The 20,193-nt window shown below is 41.9% G+C and overlaps 1 protein-coding gene across 2 annotated transcripts in view; it reads left to right on the top strand.

The window, feature by feature from the left end:
• Mospd1 (motile sperm domain containing 1) overlaps positions 1-15,500 on the top strand; it is a 28,062-nt gene extending 12,562 nt beyond the window's left edge. The window contains exons 2-6 of one of the 2 annotated variants that reach the window (XM_013350473.1): positions 2,895-3,148; positions 3,243-3,318; positions 5,514-5,731; positions 12,836-12,888; positions 14,092-15,500. In XM_013350473.1, coding sequence (XP_013205927.1) covers positions 2,995-3,148; positions 3,243-3,318; positions 5,514-5,731; positions 12,836-12,888; positions 14,092-14,163 — 573 coding nt within the window. In that variant the 5' untranslated portion in view covers positions 2,895-2,994 and the 3' untranslated portion in view covers positions 14,164-15,500. Of the gene's footprint in view, positions 1-2,894; positions 3,149-3,242; positions 3,319-5,513; positions 5,732-12,835; positions 12,998-14,091 lie in introns of both variants that reach the window. The other variant, XM_005358473.3, reaches the window with a different exon arrangement.
• Positions 15,501-20,193: the final 4,693 nt, after the last annotated feature.

Genomic DNA, 20,193 nt, shown 5'->3' with positions numbered 1-20,193 from the left:
CTTGTAGACCAGGCTGGTCTTGAACTCACAGAGATCCGCCTGCCTCTGCCTCCAGAGTGCTGGGATTAAAGGCGTGCGCCACCACCGCCCAGCCCATCTACGTTTTGGCATACGATGGTATTATATCCTATTTTGGTGAAAGATCAGAAAGCCTAATTAAGGATCAGAGCCCTGGCAGCTGACAAAGCTAAATGTGTTCATTGGTTATAGTCCTCTTTGAATGTCTATGAAGCTCGACTCACAGTAACGGCTGAGAGCCCGTTTTAAAAGGATAGTCTACAGAATGAAAACTGGAGATTTTCTGAGTTAGATTTGCCGCTTTGCTGGGTTGGTGGGTTTTAAGAGGTAGGGCTTTTGTTGCACAGAAAACACGAGCTTCAAACTTACAAGCAGTCCCCCAAGTGCTGGACTACAAGTATGCATCACCATGCCTGGCCCAATTTGTACTTTGCAGTGGGGGTGTGTCGGCAGGGGAAGCCTTATTTTTTTTATTATTTGTTCGTGAGGCAGAATCTCATGTTCTCAGGCTGGTGACAAACTTTCTATGTAGTTTGTCCTTAATCTTTAATCTTCCTGCCTCTGCTTTTTTTAAACTTTTATTCTTTTTTCATACATTCCATCCTCACCTCAGTTTCCTGTCCCTCCACTCTTCCCAATCCCTGCCCCTACTCCCTCTCTCCCCCAGATCAATTCCTCCCAGGGATATCCATCAAACATGGCCTAACAAGATACAATAAGACTGGGCACAAACTCTCATATCAAAGCTGGATGAGGCAACCCAGTAGAAGGAAAAGAGTCCCAAGAGGCAAAAGATTCAGGAACACCCTCCCCCTCCCCCCATTCCCACAGTCGGGAGTCCCACAAGAACACCAAGCTACACAGCCATAAGGTATATGCAGAGGACCTAGCTCAGCCCCATATAGGATCCGTGATTGTCGCTTTGGTCTCTGTGAGCCTCTGTGAGCCCTGCTTAGTTGATTCTGTGGGCAGTGTTCTCCTGGCATCCTTGACACTCTGCTTCCTACGGTCCTTCCCCTCTCCTTGGTTTCCCTGATTCTGTGTAGTGTTTAGCTATGGGTCTCTACATCTGTACCAACAAGTTGCTGGATGCACCCCTCTGACAATTGGGCTAGTCACTGATATATGAGTGATTATAGCGGAATATCATTAGGAATCATTTTCATTGATTTTTTTTCTGGTCATGTTTGGTTCTATCCTGGGTCTCTGGACTGTCCTGCCTCTGGTTCCTGGCCATCCAGCAGTGTCAGACATGGGTTCCCTCTCATGGCATGGGCCTCAAGTTACACTAGTCATGGGTTGGCCACTCCCACAAGTTCTGCACCACCATTGCCTCAACACCTCTTGCACTCAGGACAGATTGTAGGTCAAAGGTTTTGTGGCTAGGTTGATGTCCCAGTCCCACTACAAGGATCCTTTCCTGGTTGTAGAAGAGAGGACTGGGAGAGATACTGAAATTGGGGGCATTGCGAGGGGGGATGTGGAAACCGAGTGCTGCAGAAACTCCCTGCCTCTGCTTCTTGAATGCTGGGGTTACAGGTGCATGTATCTCCATAGTTGGTTTTATGCAATCCTGGGGATTGAAGCCATTGTTTGGTGCATGCCAGGAAAGCACTCTACCAGCTGAGCCACATTCTCAGACCATGTATTTTTATGTTACTTTTAGGAGGTTTGCTAAATAAGAATATTGATTACAATGAGATTAGGAAATAAAAGCAGAAACATCACATTGGACAGACAGGCAGACAGACGTCTGCCCCCTACAGCTACCTGGAACACATTCAGGAGGCGGAGAAGGAATCTGAAAGAGACTCTGAAGCTGGCAAAAGGCAGCTCTCATGAAGCCTGTGTAAGCTGACATACGAGCAGAAGAACGGTAGCACTTAGGGACTTTGAATGTTCAAAGAAAACACCAAGGACTGCTTAGCAAGTATATTCAGCTCCCAGGCATCTTGGTTAGAGTAGGAAAAAAGATTAAGAAAGCCTTCCCCATACTTCTATACAGCACTAAATAAATTGTTATTAATGTCACTGTAAAAGTGATTCTTAAATTTTCTATGTGAAATACTGGAAATTTTTAGGGTTTTTTTTTTTAGAGAGATTTTATTTTTTAGTGTATGCGTGTGGGCATGTCATGTGTATGGAGGTGCCTGAGGAGGCCAAAAGAAGCCATCAGATCCCCTGCTGCAGGGGTTGTGAATCATCTGAGGAGGGTTCTGGAAACTAAACCCCAGTCCTCTAAAAGAGCAGGAAGTACTCTTAACTGATCCATCTCTCCAGACCCATATTTGGTCCCAAGCACCCACAAAGACCACCCCAGCTTCAGATCAAACAGACAGACAGACACACACATACACACATAAATAAAAATCAATCTTTAGGGGCTGGAGAGATGGCCACTCTTCAATCCTGGTTTAATTCCCAGCCTCCACAACATCTCAACTGTGTAGCCCTGGCTGGCCTGGAATTCACTATGTAGACAAGGCTGGCCTGGAACTCACATGAGATCTATTTGCCTCTGCCTTCTGAGTTCTGCATTAAAGGTGTGTGTACCACACACAGCCTACTTTAACCTTTTCTTCTTTTCTTCCTCCCCTCCTCTCCTCTCCCTCCCTCCCTCCCTCCCTCTCTCTCTCTCTCTCTCTCTCTCTCTCTCTCTCTGTGTAAGGGAGAAAGAGAGAAAGACAGTCAGGACAGCTTGACTGACTTGGTTCTCCATGAGCCTCATGGATGGAGTGTGGGCCATCAGGTCTGTCTTGGCATCAAGCAGCTTCACCCACTAAGCCATCTTGCTGTTCCCTAAATATGCTTTTTTTGTAGAGTGACTACAGATTACTGAAAATTGATATCATGCAGTTTCTTTTTCTCCTTTATAGATTGCCAAAATGCTTTGGAGTTTTTAACCGAATCTAAGAAAGTCCAAAATAGATTTGAGACTGTAAAGACAGAAGCTGCAGCAAGGGGGACTCAGTGCCAATGCATCAACAAAAAAGACAACCAGAGTTAGTGGAAGGAAATCTTCCTGTTTTTGTGTTCCCCACGGAGCTAATATTCTATGCGGATGATCAGTCAACACATAAGCAAGTGTTGACTCTGTACAACCCCTATGAGTTTGCCTTAAAGTTCAAAGGTGAGTCTCCTAGCTTCTGAATTTTTAACCAGTTCCTACTAAGTTAAATGAGTTGGTTTAATCACACTAATGACATTGTGACTTTTTCTTTCAGTTTTATGTACGACTCCAAATAAGTATGTTGTCGTTGACGCCGCCGGTGCAGTAAAGCCTCAGTGCTGTGTGGATATGTAAGTCAGACTCACATAACATGTTCTTAGTGTGTGGATATGTAAGTCAGACTCACATAACATGTTCTTAGTGAGTGGATATGTAAGTCAGACTCACGGACCATGCTCTCAGTGTGTGGATATGTAAGTCAGACTCACAGACCATGCTCTCAGTGTGTGGATATGTATGTTTGAACTTTAAAATGATACCTTTCAAAGTGATTCCTAAGTAGGTATTTCTGTTCTTTTTTATTTGGGGCTGAAAGCTTATCAAAATTTAAGAAGTTTTTGCTGGGTGGTGGTGGTGGCACATGCCTTTAATCCCAGAGGCAGAGGCAGGCGGATCTCTATGAGTTCAAGGCCAGCCTTTTCTACAGAACAAGTTCCAGAACAGGCTTCAAAGCTACACAGAGAAACCCTGTCTTGAAAAACCAAAAGAAAAAAAAGTTTAAGAAGTTTCTGAAAGATTCTATATAAGGCAAGCAAATACTTATACAATTTGGGCCAGTGTTTTCTTTAATAATTCCTCATTGTTTCAGTTGAGCTCGTGATGTTTATGGTCAAGTTCTTGCTTATTCCTTTTCATTTCTTTAGCTATAATAGAGAATTTAGCTTTCTTTGAGACATCCTGCTACTATAGTAACATTTGTGAAGCAGTATAAGATTGTCTGACAATGGTTCCGCTAATAAGCCTGGAATTGAATCTCAACAGGAAGCGAGTGTGTGTGTGTTATCCGCGTGCTTCTAGTAATTTCATTTTAGAGTGTCAAATGAGTGATTGTTTGCTCAAGCTGTTCATATTTAATTTTTACGTTAGAAACTAGTAGTAACCAAATGAATCCACTGGTCAGCCCTTAATATTAAAGCTCCCAAGTCAGCTGTGTTTGTCTAAGGCTTCTTTTTTTTTGTCTAAGGCTTCTATGAGAGGCAAAGCTCTTTTCGTGAATTTTCCTCAGCCCAAAGCCATAGGTCAGTGGTTATTAGCCTGTGAGTCGCAACCCCGGAGTCAAACCTCTAGCTCCCCAAATATTTACAGTAGCAAAATTACAGTTAGGAAGTAACAATGAAATAATGTTGCTGTGGAGGTCATCACACGTGAGGAACTGCACTAAAGGATCTCAGCATTAGGAAGATTGAGAACCCCTGCCATAGGTGATGTGTCTTTTTAAGAACAGATTTTTGCATATTTCTTTGGGTTGTCATTCGGTACACAATAAACAAGGATATTCAAAAAAAATGTAGTCTTACCAAATAAACACCCATTACCCTTGACCTAATTGTTTTTGCTTTCCCTCAGAAGAATTAGGCACAATAAAAGGAAGATTTCTTATTTCAATAAAAAAATAAGTAACAATAAGAATTTATTATGTTCGTGAGGAAGAAGCTATTTTATGTGTTCTAATTTAGGAAAGAAATCTTTAACAGATGTACAGAAACAAATTCAGTGTTAAAAGCCATTTTCTTTACCATTCTTTTAGTTGAGACTTTGATTCTGGGCTGAGGCCATAACACAACAGTAGACTGCTTTCTTATTCAGTCCTCAGCCACATGCACAGAGAAGACTTATCCCATTTCACACTGTATGTGTTCATCTAATATTTCACAATTGTGTTGAAATAAGAGCGGCGGGGCTGCGTCCCCAGCACCCGGCCGCCTGCACGGCTAGCTTTATACCCTTAATAATTACACGGAAACTGTATTCTTTTAAAACGGCCTGGCCCCAATAGTTCCAGCCTCTTATTGGCTAGCTCTTACATATTGATCTAACCCATTTCTATTAATCTTTGTAGCCCACGAGCTGGCTTACCAGGAAAGATCTTAACCTGCGTCTGTCTGGAGTGGGAGAATCATGGCGACTCCTGACTCAGCTTCTTTCTCCCAGCCCTCTGTTCTGTTTACTCCACCCACCTAAAGGTTGGCCTATCAAGGGGCCTAGGCAGTTTCTTTATTCCTTAACCAATGAAATCAACAGATTGATATATGACACTCCCACATCACAATTGCCCATTTTCTTCCTTCGGCCATATGATGATTGGAGGTTTTTTAGCGTCATTGGCAAATGTTGAGTATTTAGTTATAGTCAGAAAGATTCTTTTTAGTTATAGTAAGATTATTTTTACCCTATTGAAATTTCTGATGTTTGATAGCCCCCCCAAAAAAACCTAAACAGACTTTTTAATTATTAATTATTGTTATTATTATTTTGTTGTTTTCAGTGTGATTCGTCATAGAGATGTTCGATCCTGTCACTATGGTGTGATAGACAAATTCCGCCTCCAAGTTTCTGAGCAAAGCCAGAGGAAGGCTTTAGGAAGGAAAGAGGTTATTGCCACTCTTCTCCCGTCTGCGAAAGAACAACAAAAGGAAGAAGAGGAGAAGAGAATAAAGGAACATTTAACGGAAAGTGTATTTTTTGAGCAGTCATGTCAACCAGGTAGTAATGCTTTTAAAACCTTGTACATTTCCACCAGTAATCATGGCGCTGAGACTAACTACTCACAAGAGAACCACTTTCAGCCTAGTCACCAGATGGAGATTCAGGGAAGGAAGGGATGCCTGCCACAGTAGGTAGGAGGAGCAGACAATTGCTACCCTAGGCTTGAAACGTAGGAAATGCCATATATCTCCAGGATATATAAACTTAAAGAATGCGCGTACCAACCTTATAATACCAGCACAATTTAGCAATTATATACTATTGTTTCTATGACTTTCCTATATACTTTTTCATTTAATTAGTGTGAAGGAGGAGAGAGATTCATTTTGGCAATAGGCCAAGCTTAGTGTGCTGTTCATATTATTTTGAAAAAAAAATCTCATTAAAGTTGAAGTTAATTAAACTAAGTAGATTATAATATCCCCTGTGGGCTATTAATTGAATCCCTTTCCATTCCTCATTTCCTTCCAGCTTAGATACTCAGAATCGCTATGATATATATTTTCAACAATGACACTCCTCATATCCAACTTTCCGACATCATCCCCCTTTCTTCCCAGCTTGTAATTATTGTCCTACAATCCTGGTAGAAGAGCAGGGAGATAAAAGTTTCTATAGAAAACAAAGGTCTTGGGCTGGAGAGATGGCTAAGTGGTTAAGAGCACTGGCTGCTCTTCCAGAGGTTGTGAGTTCAATTCCCAGCAACCACATGGTGGCTCACAACCATCTGTGATGAGATCTTGCCCCCTCTTCGGGCGTGTGAGCATACATGGAGGCAGAATGTTGTATACACAATAAATAAATAAATAAATCTATTTTTTAAAAAAAGAAGAAAACAAAGGTCTTTTCAGAGAGCGATACATGCATGTGATACCAACTGTCTGTCAGGAGTGGTGGCCCAGGCTGCTAATCCCAGTGTGCTAGAGGCTGAAGCAGAATTGCCATGAGGGCTACCTAGTAAAACTCTATCAAGACAGAAAAAGGGCTCAGGAAGTGATCCGGTGTAGAACATGTGTCCAACCTTGTTTGAGCAAGGCCCTAGGTTCCATCCCCAGCAAAAACAAAGGGAAAAAAAAGTATTTTGTGAATATAGTGCATATATATATATATGAAATTAAGTTAAAACTAAAACTAATTAAAATGAATTAAAACTAAAAAGTAAATTAAAACAAAGATAGAAAGGAAAGAAATTGAAGCTTATATTGGGACTATTTTACAAATGTACTTGTCATTTTACAAACCCCTATGTCAATATGTTCATCTCCAAATATTTGTTTTACAAGGTAGGAAGGGCTGTCTTTTTGATTGGTTCTGCTGTTTTTTTCAGTCTGCACAGGGAGTGCCTAGACTTTCTGCTTAACAACAGGATTGCGGACTACGGACGAGGCGTTAGTTTCCTAGCAGTGATTGTTCAGTGACAGGAGCATCTTTTACCTTTTGATGAGAGACAACATTGGACTGGTGCGGTGCCCCAGGCCCTTTAATCCCAGCCCTTGGTAGGTGCTGGGAGGTAGAGTCAATAGGTTAGGAGTTCAGAGTGATCCTTAGTCAGGGGACAACTTGTGGGAATAGGTTTTTTCCTTTTTTAATTAATTTGTTTTTAAAAAATCATTTCTCATTTTACATTCCAATTCCTGTTCCCACTCCCTCCCCTCCTCCCATTCCTCTCCCCTTCCCCCCAGCCCACCCCCATCCACTCCTCAGAGACAGTAAGGCTTCCTATGGGGAATCAACAAAGTCTTGCACATTGCTTTGAGGCAGGAAGGCTGAGCAAGGTATCCCTCCAAACAGAATAGGCTCCGAAAAGCCAGTTCAAGCACTAGGGATAAATCTTGGTCTTACTGCCAGTGGCCCCACTGACTGCCCAAGACACACGAGTGTCCCCCACATTTAGTGGCCCTAGTTTGGTCCTATGCTGGTTCTCCTGCTGTCAGTCTGGACTCAGTGAGCTCCCATTAGCTCAGGTAAGCTGTTTCAGTATGTATTCCCTTCATGGTCTTGACCCCTTTGCTCTTATTTCACCCCTCCCTCTCTTTGACTGGCACTGGCCTTTGGGAGCTCAGCCCAGTACTTCAGTGTGAATCTCTGCATCTGCTTCCATCAGTTGCTGGATGAAGGTTCTATGATGACAGTTAAGGTAGTCATCAATCTGACTACAGGGCAAGGTCAGTTCAGGCATCTTCTCCACTATTACTTAGTGTCTTAGCTGGTGTCATCCTTGTGGATTCCTAGGAATTTCCCAAGTGGCAGGTTTCTTGCTAGCCCCGTAATGGCTCCCACAATCAAGACATCTCTTTTCTTGTTCTCCCTCTAAATGACATCTTGAAATATGCATGAAAATGGATGGAACTAGAAAAAAACATATTGAGTGAGGTAACCCAGACCCAGAAAGACAAACACGGTATGTACTCTCTCATAAGTGGATATTAGACATAAATAAAGCAAAGGATAACCAGCCTATAGTCCATGACCCCAGAGAAGCCAGGTAACATGGAGAACCCTAAGAGAAACACACATGGATCCCCCTGGGAAGGGGAAATAGACAAGAACCCTAAGAAAATTGGGAGTGTTGGGGGGGGGGAGAAAAGGGAGGGTGGAAGGGGAGAAGAAGGGGGGGTGGAGGAGAGCATGAGGGAATGGGATGGTCGAGATGAGGGAAGGTTCCTTCCTTCTTCAATGTAAATCCCAGGAATGGAACTCAGGCCATTAGACTTGGCAGCAAGAACCTCTTCACTCGGCCATCTCACTGACCGTCATCCTCTGTTAGATAGACGGAGTTTAAGGCCAGCGCAGGACACATGAGAACCTGCCACCCCAAATAACAAAAACTACCAGCAATAACAAATTTTAAAAGGAAAAAAAACACTATATAGTTCATGCACTTAACAAGTTGACTTATACAAGTGTTGCCTGCATATAAAAACACAGTTTTATATTTTTTGGATCTTTTCATGTAATAAAAATAAACTGTAAAATATATAAAATATACTTTCATAAAATACTAGTAGTCAAGGCTATTAAAGATATTTTTAAAAGATTGAGGTGAATATTGGCAAATTTGTCTTAATTAATTACATTAATAATGAATTGCAAAGACTTTGTTACACATTTGAGTCTGCACCTTCTGGCTTCAGAAAAGTATCTTCTTTATTATTGTTTGTAATAATAAAAAACTGTTGAGCTGGAGAGATGGCTCAGGTTAAGAGCACTGGCTGCTCTTCCTGAGGTCCTGAGTTCACTTCCCAGCAACCACAAGATGACTCACAACCATCTGTAATGAGGTCTGGTGCCCTCATGTGTGGCGTGCAGGCATACATGCAGGCAGAACACTGTATGTATAACTAATTAATTAATTAAAAAAGCCTGAAAGGCCATCAGTTGAGAGTTGACTAAGTTATGACTGTTGATGAAATGGAATGTCAGACAGGCAGTTACAAGGCTCTGTTAGAATGAGGTTTGTATGCTGAGTGGAAAAAGCTGGAGAGAGGGCTCATCACGTAAGAGCACTCGCTGCTTTTCTGGAGAACCCAGGTTGGACGCCAAGCACTCACATGGTGGCTCACAACTGTCTGTAGCCCCAGTTCCAGGGTTCTGACACCTTCTTCTGGCCTCCGTAGGCACCAGGCACACATGTGGTGCCCAGACGTACAAACAGGTGAAACACAATACATAAGATACAAATAATGAAGTCTTTTCCAAAGTGTCAAGGACATTAGTAAAGGGGGACGGCAGGTAGATAGCATGCTATTACTGTAAAGTTGTATGGTTTTATCTTTGTATGTGTAAGGTGCATGTGTTGGGGGTTCTTCCGTGTGGATGTAGGCATGTATATGCCACAGTACATGTAGGGGCCAACTTCAGGTGTCAGTCTCCCTTGTTTGAGGCAGGACCTCTTGTTCACAGCTGTGTTCATCACATCTTGCTGTTGCAATTACAGACAAGTTTGCTGTGTCCAGCTTCTTTTAAGTTCCAGGGATTCAAACTCAAAAGTCCTCACATTTGATACATCAAGCACTTTGTCCATGGAGGCATCTTTCCAGCCCCTATTTTACATGTTTATGTGAGCATTTATAACATCTGAAAGTTGTCCATTGTGCTAGCTGTAGGAAGAGATGATGGGGGACATTTGTTTTCCTTATCATTTTTCTTTGAGACAGGGTTTTGCTCTGTAGTCCCAAGTTACTCCTGATCTTCCTGCCTCTGTCTCCCTAGTCCGGTTATAGCTGCGCTGTCACACTCAGTTTGGAACTTCAGGCTAGCCTCAAACTCGCTAAGAATCCTGTTACATAATCTAAACTGCCTGCAATTTACTCTGTAGATCAGCCTGGCCTTGAGCTTTAAGCAATCTTCCTGCCTTTGTCTCCCAGGTGCTTAGCTCACAAGTTGTTTGCCACCGCACCCAGCTCTTTGAAATTATCTTTATCTTAATTTGCAGTGAATGGTGTAATTGTCATATTTTCCTTAAAATCAGTCTTGCAGTGGATGTAAATGCAGAGTTATTTTGCTTATGAACTAAGGGTTTTTAGAGTTGTTTTTGCTATTGTTTCATCCCAAGCCATCATTACTGTGAAATTTGACTTTGTTTTACCTATTTGGCTTTGATGAAGTTCAATTAAATTTCACAATAGCTAAGGTATTAATAATTTAGAAAAGTTCCACTTAATAATAGAATGAACAGCATTATTTCATTAATAAAACACAAATTGTGTTGCTCTTGGCTATTTCTTTTAATGAAAGGAAGATTAGTGGGGAAAGGTACATGGTAGAAAAATGCTGTTACTGGATTATTAGTCAGGGTTCTCTAAGGAACAGAACTGATATAATGAACTATATCTATTATAGTGTGTATAGTGTGTGTGTGTGCGCGCGTGCGTGTGTGGATGGATGGATTAATTAGGGTGGCTTGCTGTGATACAAGTCGTCTGGCAATAGCTGTTTCCTGATGGAAGGTCCAAGGATCCAGTAGTTGTCTAGTCCTTGAAACTGGATATTTCAGCTTTCACAATCTGGTGCTGGTGTCGCAGGAAGGGTGTCCTAGAGAGCTGCCAGTTTTCAGTCCATGTTGGAATCCCAAACAAGTAGATTAAAACACCATTGAAGGAATGGGTCAGAATCCATGAGCTTGCCAATGAGAGCGAGGGCAAGCAGACAGCACAAGCATCCTTCTTCCAAGTCCCTTTATGTAGGCTGCCACCAGAGTGTCTGGCCCAGATTTTGGGTGGATCTTCTGACTTGAAATGATCTGGAATTAAGGTGTATCTCCCACCTTAAATAATCCAACCAAGAAAGTTACCTCACAGTATACCTAGCTGCTTGGGTTTTAAGTTATACTTTCAAGTATAGGCAAGTTGGAGTCTAGAATTAGCCATTATACTGGCTTTCTTTAAAAGATGCTTGGATACTGTAGATATACACTCAGAAATGGGTCACATCAGGCTTGACAACAGGGCTGTGTGTGTGTGTGTGTGTGTGTGTGTAAGTATTGGTGATTTTGCATGGGTTCTGGGTCAAATTCAGGTCCTCATGCTTGCGCAGCAAGCACTATACCCAGTGAGTCATCTTTCTAGCCCTATATTTATTTTTAAGAGAGAGCCTCACTAAGTTGTCCAAGCTAGCCTTATGGTTTCAATCCTTCTGCCTCGGCATCGGAAATAGATGGGATCACAGACTTATGCCATCATTTCTTCTAGAATAGGCGGGGTTACAGTGTGAGCCACCATGTGGTCGTATTTCATTTTTATTGTAAGAATATTCAACATGAGATTAGAGTATGCTATCTACTATAGGCTGGCCTTGAATATATGATCCTCTGACCTCAGCCTTCTGAATGCTAGGATGATAGACCTGTACCACTAGATTACGTTCACAATGAATTTTTAGGTTTATAAGAGTATTGCTTTTTTGTTGTTGGAGACAGGGTCTTACTAGGTAGTCTTGACCATCCTGAAACTTGCTATATAGACCAGGCTGGCCTCAAAATCGCAGAGATCCCCGTGCCTCTGCCTCCTGAGTGCTAGAATTAAAGGTGAACGCCACCATGGCCACCCCCAATATAGTGTTGCTAAATATAGTTCCTGTGTGATAGAGTGTGCCTTTAGACATGTGAATCCCATATGGTTGAGACTTACGTGAACTAAACTACAACTTCCATTAGCCTCTTCTCCCAGGTCCTGGAAGCCACAATTCTCTTTGATCCTGTGAATTTGACTATTTTAAATCCCCAGTTTGTTCCAGTTAACTCATTGTGAATTGAGCATCTTATCTGTGGAAAGAACATTGAATATACAATCCACTGCAGGGTGCTGGTGTTTTCCTCTTGTGCTGGCTATGCCGAAGTTCTGCAGTTCTCCGTCAAAGCCCAGTAGCCTAGCTATCACATCATATGCCAGTAAGCCAAAAGCAATCAAACTTCACCATCTGGGGTGTGATTTCTGTTGTGCCTGCTGCATTCACACCAGTATAAACTTGAGCCATCTTAAGTCAGGACTTCCTGGGGTATCCAAGTAATCCACTGGTGTATAGGAAGAAAATGCTGACTGTCCATTCATTTCTAGCACATGCTTCTAGAACTGTCTGTATGTTTTCTCTTTGGTGCACGTACTAGTACAGTAGTCATCTGTACAAATGAGAACCATGCTGGTTGTGGTGGTGCACGCCTTTAATCCCAGCACTGGGGAAGTAAAGGCAGGTGCATCTCTGTGAGTTCGAGGCCAGCCTGGTCTATGTAATTGAGTTTCAGGCTGTCCTGGAGAGAAACCAAACAAAGGAAATCTTAAAGGGATTTCTGATACATACTTGATAGACGTTTTCTGTCCTGTAGACTCTAGCCAGGGGGTTGGGAAATTTGTAATCACTGTTCTTTTTCCCTCCCTCCCTTTGCCCTTTAAGCGAGCCAGTGTATAATGATTGAGGGTTAAATTATAGACATTTGTGTGGGTGCAGCGTGCACGTCTCCCTGGATTACAGTATTGGTGAAGGTTGACAGACAGAACCAAAACACAGTCCTATGCATGGTGGCCACTACCTGTAAAGGAACTTTAGACTTTTGTCTTAGATTGGCTTTTGAAGCAAACTCAGAGATTATCTTTTTTTTTAATACAGAAAACAGAACTGTCTCTTCAGGACCTAGTTTGTTAACTGTCTTCCTGGGAGTGGTATGTATTGCGGCCCTGATGCTGCCTACTCTGGGGGATATGGAATCGCTGGTGCCTCTCTACCTCCACTTAAGTGTGAATCAAAAATTAGTGGCTGCTTATATCTTAGGTAAGGGTTTTAAAGATACTTTGTTACTGGTTTCCACTGTCATAAAATATGTATAAAGTTTATACATTCCAGTTGGGCATACAAAGTGTCATTGGGAGGTGGAGGAAGGAGGCTAGGAGTTTGCAGTCCATAGTTTGAGGGTGGCCTCCACTATAGGAGGTAATGTCTTAAGACAGAAAGGTCTCTCCTTCACTCATGCTCTCCTGTCACCTCTACTTGAATGCCAATTCTTTCTTGTATTTCACTCCATATTCTCTGGAGTGTTCTTTTGTTTTGTTTTGTTTTCCTGAGACAAGGTCTCATGTAGCCCAGGCTTTCCTTGACCTCCTGATCTTCCTGTGCTCACCTCCCCAGTTCTCATACGCCAGCACACTAGGCTTTCTTTTTCACTTTTATTTCCTTGTATGCATGTATGTGGTTTCAGACCTAAGCCATCACCTTCCTTCCCCATGTTCTTTCATTGCTCCCCAACATGCATGTAAGACTGAGTATGCAAGGCAATGTGGGGGTGCGCGCCTTTCATCCCAGCGGGGAGACAGAGGCAGGAGCATCTCTGAGTTTCAGGCCAGCCTAGTCTACAGAGCGAATTCCAGGACAGCCAGGGCTGTGTAGAGTAAGACCTTGTCTGAAAGAAAGAAGATGGAGCATGTTTTTACATTATTGATTGGATATGGTTTTATAAGTGGAATCCCTCAGGGCAAGTAGGACCACTCTACTGCTGTGTCCTTGTGGCCCTAAAGCCCTGACATAAATAGGCTACTGAAGTCTGTTTGGTTTTACAGACACTTTTAAATGGCATGTCTGCTGTTATTACAGCTGATGTGACTGGATAAAGTAGGAGGTATGTTTGATAGTGAAATTAGCCATGACCAGACGTAAGTGATTTCATTAAATCTATCTAGTGACTGCCTATTGTTGTAAATTCGATTTCTTCTGTATAATATCAACTAAATTCAAATCGACTTTGAGTTCTTGGTAGAGTGCCTGCCTGTGGCACTAGATTTTATTTGCTTGCCAAGCTACAAACCATTGTCTATTGAATGGCAAGTAGTGTAAAATGTGTTTCTCACTCTCCTCCATTTCTTTCTTTTCAGGTCTTATCACAATGGCTATACTTAGAACATGAGCAAGGATTCAAACTGACTTCTGAAGTAAATTTATCTTAAATATGAATGTGGACTGCCTTTTATCTATTTCACTCCATTAACACACTACAAATTATTAAATGATTTCAAGTAACTGCAAATGTATAATATATATTTTCAATTAGTCTATAATTTTATTTGAAGGACTCTAGCACTTTATGTTACAGACAACAAAAAGATATTTCTGAGTAATACATTGGGGATTATTTGAAGACATTGTTTTCTAATCTTTACCTATTGTGCAAATAACTTTAAATATTATTTTTCATCTTTTTTTTGTCTCATTTACTTTGATAAGGGTCATGGGTCCTTCAAAGTTTAAGACCTAAATGAGCAGCTGACCAGCTTGAACATCAAATGGCATTTATTGCCTAGACACGGGCATCAGCATTACTCCGTAAATCATCCATTTCCCTCTGTCATTGCAAGAAGTTGCTGTCGTGTTCTTAAAACAAGTATGTTACAGTCCATGTGGGAAAGGGGTGAGAAAACAAGGTACTTACTGAGGGATCACACTTACCTGACAGTCTCACCGAAGACAAAATGTATTTCAATCATCTTGTGAACTACAGAACAGGCTGTGGGTCAGACACCAGACACCTCATAGAAATAGACTGGCTTCTCTGTTTAGCCTGAGAGTTCTAAAGGAAGGTAGGCATTTTTTAAAAATTAATTTGTTCATCCTGGCTTCAGCTCTGGCTAACCTTTTATGTTATTAAGGAGAAAATTACCTTTTGGTTTTCTCCCAAGTCCCTTGCTTGCCTGAGTGTTAAGTGACTTGCCCTGATGGCAGTTAATATCCAAGGACATGATTTTTTTCATCTTCAAACTCTAAACCAAGTAGAGAAAGCCCTAGAATACCTGTGTCTATTTTGTATCAGTCACCGAGATATTTTTTAAGTTTTTATTTATTAAAAATTTTACCAAAAAGCCCCCTAAGCACAAATATTTCCATTTCTTTATAGCATTTTCTGACCTCTGACATCTATACGGCTCTAACTGTTCTTCTCACAGCAACTGATCCTTTTTGTCTTAGGATTTTTATCTGAAAGCACAATGCATCGAGTCTCTTGAAAATCGATTTCTCTTTCAGCTCTTTTTAATAAACTTTATGCACTACTAATGTAGCATTCTCGAGGAATATGTGTAAACACAAATGTATGCCTGAAGTTGATTGTTTGCAGGCAACAATACTCTGCTTCTAGAAGCTTGTTTGTCTAGTATTTCATAGGAAATCGTTTAACCATTTGCAGAGCATAAATCATTTCAGTGAATCATGTCTGTACATTGTATAATGACTGAAAAGCACATAAATGTAATCAACTTTGAACTCAGAAAAACATGTTTGTGAGACTCTATTTGTCTCTCTATTCATTTATTGAATTGTGTGTGTGCGCACGTGTGCATGTGATAGATAGCACATCAGAAAGAAAAGACATTACTTTCCAAGAGAAAACCATGGAGAAGACCCAAGTTTTACTGATTTAAACATTTTATTGACATCACCTCTGAGGAATACCAAAGTATTATCTGACTTCTTTCTTCAAGGTAGTTCATACCTCTGTGAGTTAACGTGGAAAATAATAACGGTGAAACAGCTGGGATTGTAACTTAGTGGTAGAGCTATTGCTTAGAATATATAAGGTTCTGGGTTTAACTTCCCATATCATACAAAAAAGAAAAATATACTAAAGTAAATGAGATAGAAATATATTGAGTTTCTAAACATTCCAAGACAGTTGATTATCTCTTAAAATCATTTTTATTTTCTTTTATATGTATCAATTTTATATGTATTAGTTGCCTGTATATATATAAAGATATGTGTGCTTGGTACCCACACAGGCGCCAGAAGAATGTGTCATTTTCCCTGGAACTAGAGTTACAGACAGTTGTGAGCTGCTATGTGGGTGCTTGGAATTGAACCTATGTCCCCTAGAAGAGCAGTCATTGTGTGTGTGTGTGTGTGTGTGTGTGTGACAGAGAAAGACAAGAGAGAGAGAGACAGACATACATACAGAGAGAGAGAGAGAGAGAGAGAGAGAGAGAGAGAGAGAGAGAGAGAGAGAACCTTGCATGAGTATGGGTGTCATTAGAGTCCAGAGATGGGGTTGGGTTGGATTCCCTGGAACTGGAGTTATAAGGGGTTGTGAGCCACTCTGTGAATGGCTGGAAGCTGAACTCTGGTCCCTTGGAAGAGCAGCTCTTAAGCCCTGAATCATCTCTCCAGCCTCTTATGTTTGTTTTATTTGCTTGTTTTTGAGACCCGCCCTCACTCTCGCTCATGTTGAAGTCACACTCACTATGTAGCCCAGGCCAGCCTCTACCTCACAGCCACCCTCCTGCCTCAGTCTCCCAAGTGCTGGGATTACAGATATGAACTACTATACCTAGCTGTGTTTTTTTAATCGTCATTTTTCACCCCACTTGTTTTTCTCACCCTCCTTACCTCCTTTTCAGATGTCATTTCCTCATATAATTCAGGCCGTCCTTGAACTGGCTATGTAGCTGAAGGTGACCTAAACTGATCGTCCTGCCTCCTCCTTCCCCAGTGCTCTACCCCATACATGGTTCAATTCATTTTTAACTTCTTATATAACGTAACAATCATGTTTCAAAACCTAAAAGCTAGCTAGGCATGGTGTTTTATGTGTATAAGCCCTGCCATTGCAAGTCTGAGTCCAGAAGATCAGAAATTCAAGGATAGCCTGGCCTACATAGTGAGACCCTGTGTCCAGAATAAATGAGTAACCACATTAAAAAACACTTACAAGGTGCACAATGAAAATATCACTCCTCACTGTCCTTGCCTGTCCATCCTACCCAAATGACGACTTCCAGGAGTTGATACTTTCAGGGACTGAAGAGATGGCTCAGGAGTTAAGACCACTGCTGCTGTTTCAGAGGACCAGAGTTTTGTTTCCCAACGTGACAGCTCACAACCATCTGTAGCTCTAGTGCCAGGGAATCCAGCGCCCTCTTCTGGCCTCTGTGGTTACTACATTCATATGGTACACAGACGTTCAGATAAAACAGTCCTACAGAAAGTAAAAAAAAAAAAAAAAACTTTAAAAATAAAATATCCTTTGTATATAAAACATAAGAATTGTAAGTGTTTTCTAAGAACTGGAGTTGAACCAGTCCTGTTTTGGTAAATTCGTTTACTATAAGGAGACGAGTTCACAGACAAGACATGGCTGAACACCACAAGGGAAGAATGGTTTGAAACAATGCCTAGGGAGATACTTGAGCCTGATGTGTGAGCCATTACCTTCAGTCCCCTCAAAAGAAACTTCGCTCTCAGTGACTTACAGGGATGAAGGTGGACGAATGAGGAAAAGGACCCAGCTAGGCAAGGGACCACCGTATGGATTCCAAAGTTCAATGAAGGAGGCGGCAAAGCTGTCACTGGGAAAACAAGTGTGATTCATCCTGAGAGCAGCTACCAAACAGGAAACTTGCGACAAGAGACAGGGCAGTGGGTGTAATTATCTGTCACTGCAGGTGTGGCTGCCACCTTAATATTGTTAGGCTAGCATAATCCTGGCATCCCAGTTCACTCCAAAAGGAACCGGACAAGGTCAGCCTATAAAGTTTGGTGTTTCTAGAGGGATTCTAGGAAGAAGCTCTAGATGTTTTCATTCAGGCAAGCCATTAAGCACGTGCGGGGTGGGGGGGTGGGGTGCTGAAGCGGCCTCTCAGGAGATAGCCACAGTAGTGCCTGTGCACACACAAGGAACCAGACACCAGGATTTAGAAACCACTCCTGTGAAAAAGATTGACAATTGCAAGTGGCCCCAAATGCTCTGACATTTAGAGAGAGCGTGCCAAAAGAGAGCAATTTAGAACGGAAAGGACGCTGGGGGGAGATGCTGTGACTCTTGGGCCCTGATAGAGATTCAAAATGGAGGGGTCCATGAGAGGCTCACCGCGTTATTCTAGCTGCAGAATGTCAAGTGAGGGATTATTGGCTGCTTTAAGACAATATTTGCAACACCTATAATCTAGAAGTGATAAACAACGTACCAAAGCAGAACATTAGTCTCCAGGATTAAATATGAAACAGGGCAATGCAAGTAGACCCAGCTACAGGATATTAAGAACCACTTTCTACCTCAAAAGCGATTTAAGTCAGTCCCAGAGAAAGGAGGAATGAACTACACACCGGCCTAGGGGCTTTCTAGGCCCAAGGTAGCTAACTCTGGCTAATTCCCTCATTTTATTCATTTCCTTTCTGGCCAATCACTGGGTTAGGCCAAAGATTTTCAACACATTATTAGAGACACCAACTCTGCGTCCTGACAGCTTCAGTGCCACTGAAGGGGAGGTGGCTGTGGGGAATGGCCTCTGCACTAAATGCATTTTCTAATTATCCGGGTAATTGCTTTGTGAATCACCAACTTAATGAACGCATGAGGTGGCGATGATTCAGGATGTGATCAAGGTAGATGGCAGACAAGCGTGTTTCAATAAAGTCAAAAGAAATGATTTCTTGGAGGGGGGCAGATTTTAGTCCATCGAGGTAGAATAAACAATATAATTTTGTCTTGAATCAACAAAGTGTAAACTGTGCCAATGTTGAGAAAACTGCTAAATCATGACATGGAAGATAGATGACAAAATTAGTGTGTGCATGTGCATGCACGCACACACACACATACACGTGGGCGCACGCGCAAATGAAACCCCACAGTAGATGACTTTTGTACAATTATAAGTCTTGGGAGTCAAAGTTGGGAATGGATTTACTTGAACATTGAAACAAAAGCTGTTTTTTTGAAGTAATGTATTTTGGGAGCCAGACACAGTGACACACAGCTGTAAACAATCGGTAGCTGGTGGGTGGAAGCTAGAAGATCAAGAATTTGACAGTTGAAGAACATCCTTGGCTAAGCTCAGTTTGAGGCCCAGTGAGCTACATATGTCTTCTAGCTCAAAAACGCAAACCAAACAACACAATATGTATTTGATTTTTTTTTTGAGATGGGAACTCTAGCTATGCTAGCCAAGCCAGTCTTGAGCTGCTGGGCTCAACCCACTTGGTACTTTTTAAAATGAGTGATTTAGCCTTAAGCTGTGGCTCACACCTACCAACCATCCCAGGATGTGAGCGGCAAAGACAGTAGGGGGCTGCAGAGATGACTTAACTAGTAAGAGCTGCTCTTCCAGAGGAGCCGGGCTCAATTCTCATCCAATGCTCTCTTCTAGCCTCTGTGGGTACTGCATACATGTGGTACACAAGCAGACATACATGCAGGCAAAATAATTATACACCTAAAATGTTTTTAAGAGAGTCAAAGACAGGAGGATTGAAGCAAATTTAAGGTGAACCTAACCTATATAGTAAGATCCTAGTCAGCCTAGGGTATACAGACAGACCCTGTCTGAAAATAATAAGCAAAACGAATGCTTGAAATACTTTGTGGTCCCTCTCCCTCATCAGCAATCTTGATCGGGGGAGGGGGAGGGAAATGGGAGGCGGGGGCGGGGGGGGGAGGCAGAAATCCTTAATTAAATAAATAAATTTAAGAAAAAAAAGAAAAAAAAACACAAGTAAATATGGAGAAAAAAAAGAAATACTTTGTGGTAACTATTATTAGACACTAACTGTGATCGGCTCCTTCAAATGATAGCAAGCCCCTTGCTAGGGCTGGGAGTACTTGTGCCTCCCTGTCATCCTAGCACCTGGGAAGTGGAGGCCAATGTGGGAGATCAAGGTCATCCTACTTACCAAGTTCAGGGCGAGCCTAGAGTGTAAGATACCCTATCAAAGCAAGCAAGCAAGCAAACAAGAAGACTCTGACAATTCCCTGTGTGGCAGGCACCAGCAGCACATACATTCACCTAAGAATTTAGCAGTGGAGATCCCAAGCGTCCCCTAAACCAACTCATTCAGAGTCAGAATCTCACCATGATCCCCAAGGGATTTGGACGTGTTTTAGAAGTTGAGAGGCACCGTCTGCCTGTCACAGTCTAAACACTGCATAGCCTTCCCCCCCACCAAAAAAAAATCTTACAACAATTCCACAGTGCAGATATTTGCCCAGTTAC

The sequence above is a fragment of the Microtus ochrogaster genome, chromosome X (assembly GCF_000317375.1).
Source record: "Microtus ochrogaster isolate Prairie Vole_2 chromosome X, MicOch1.0, whole genome shotgun sequence".
Classification (NCBI taxonomy): Eukaryota; Metazoa; Chordata; class Mammalia; order Rodentia; family Cricetidae; genus Microtus; species Microtus ochrogaster.
Note: the sequence above shows the minus strand (reverse complement) of the source record. Positions and strands in the feature narration are given on the sequence as shown.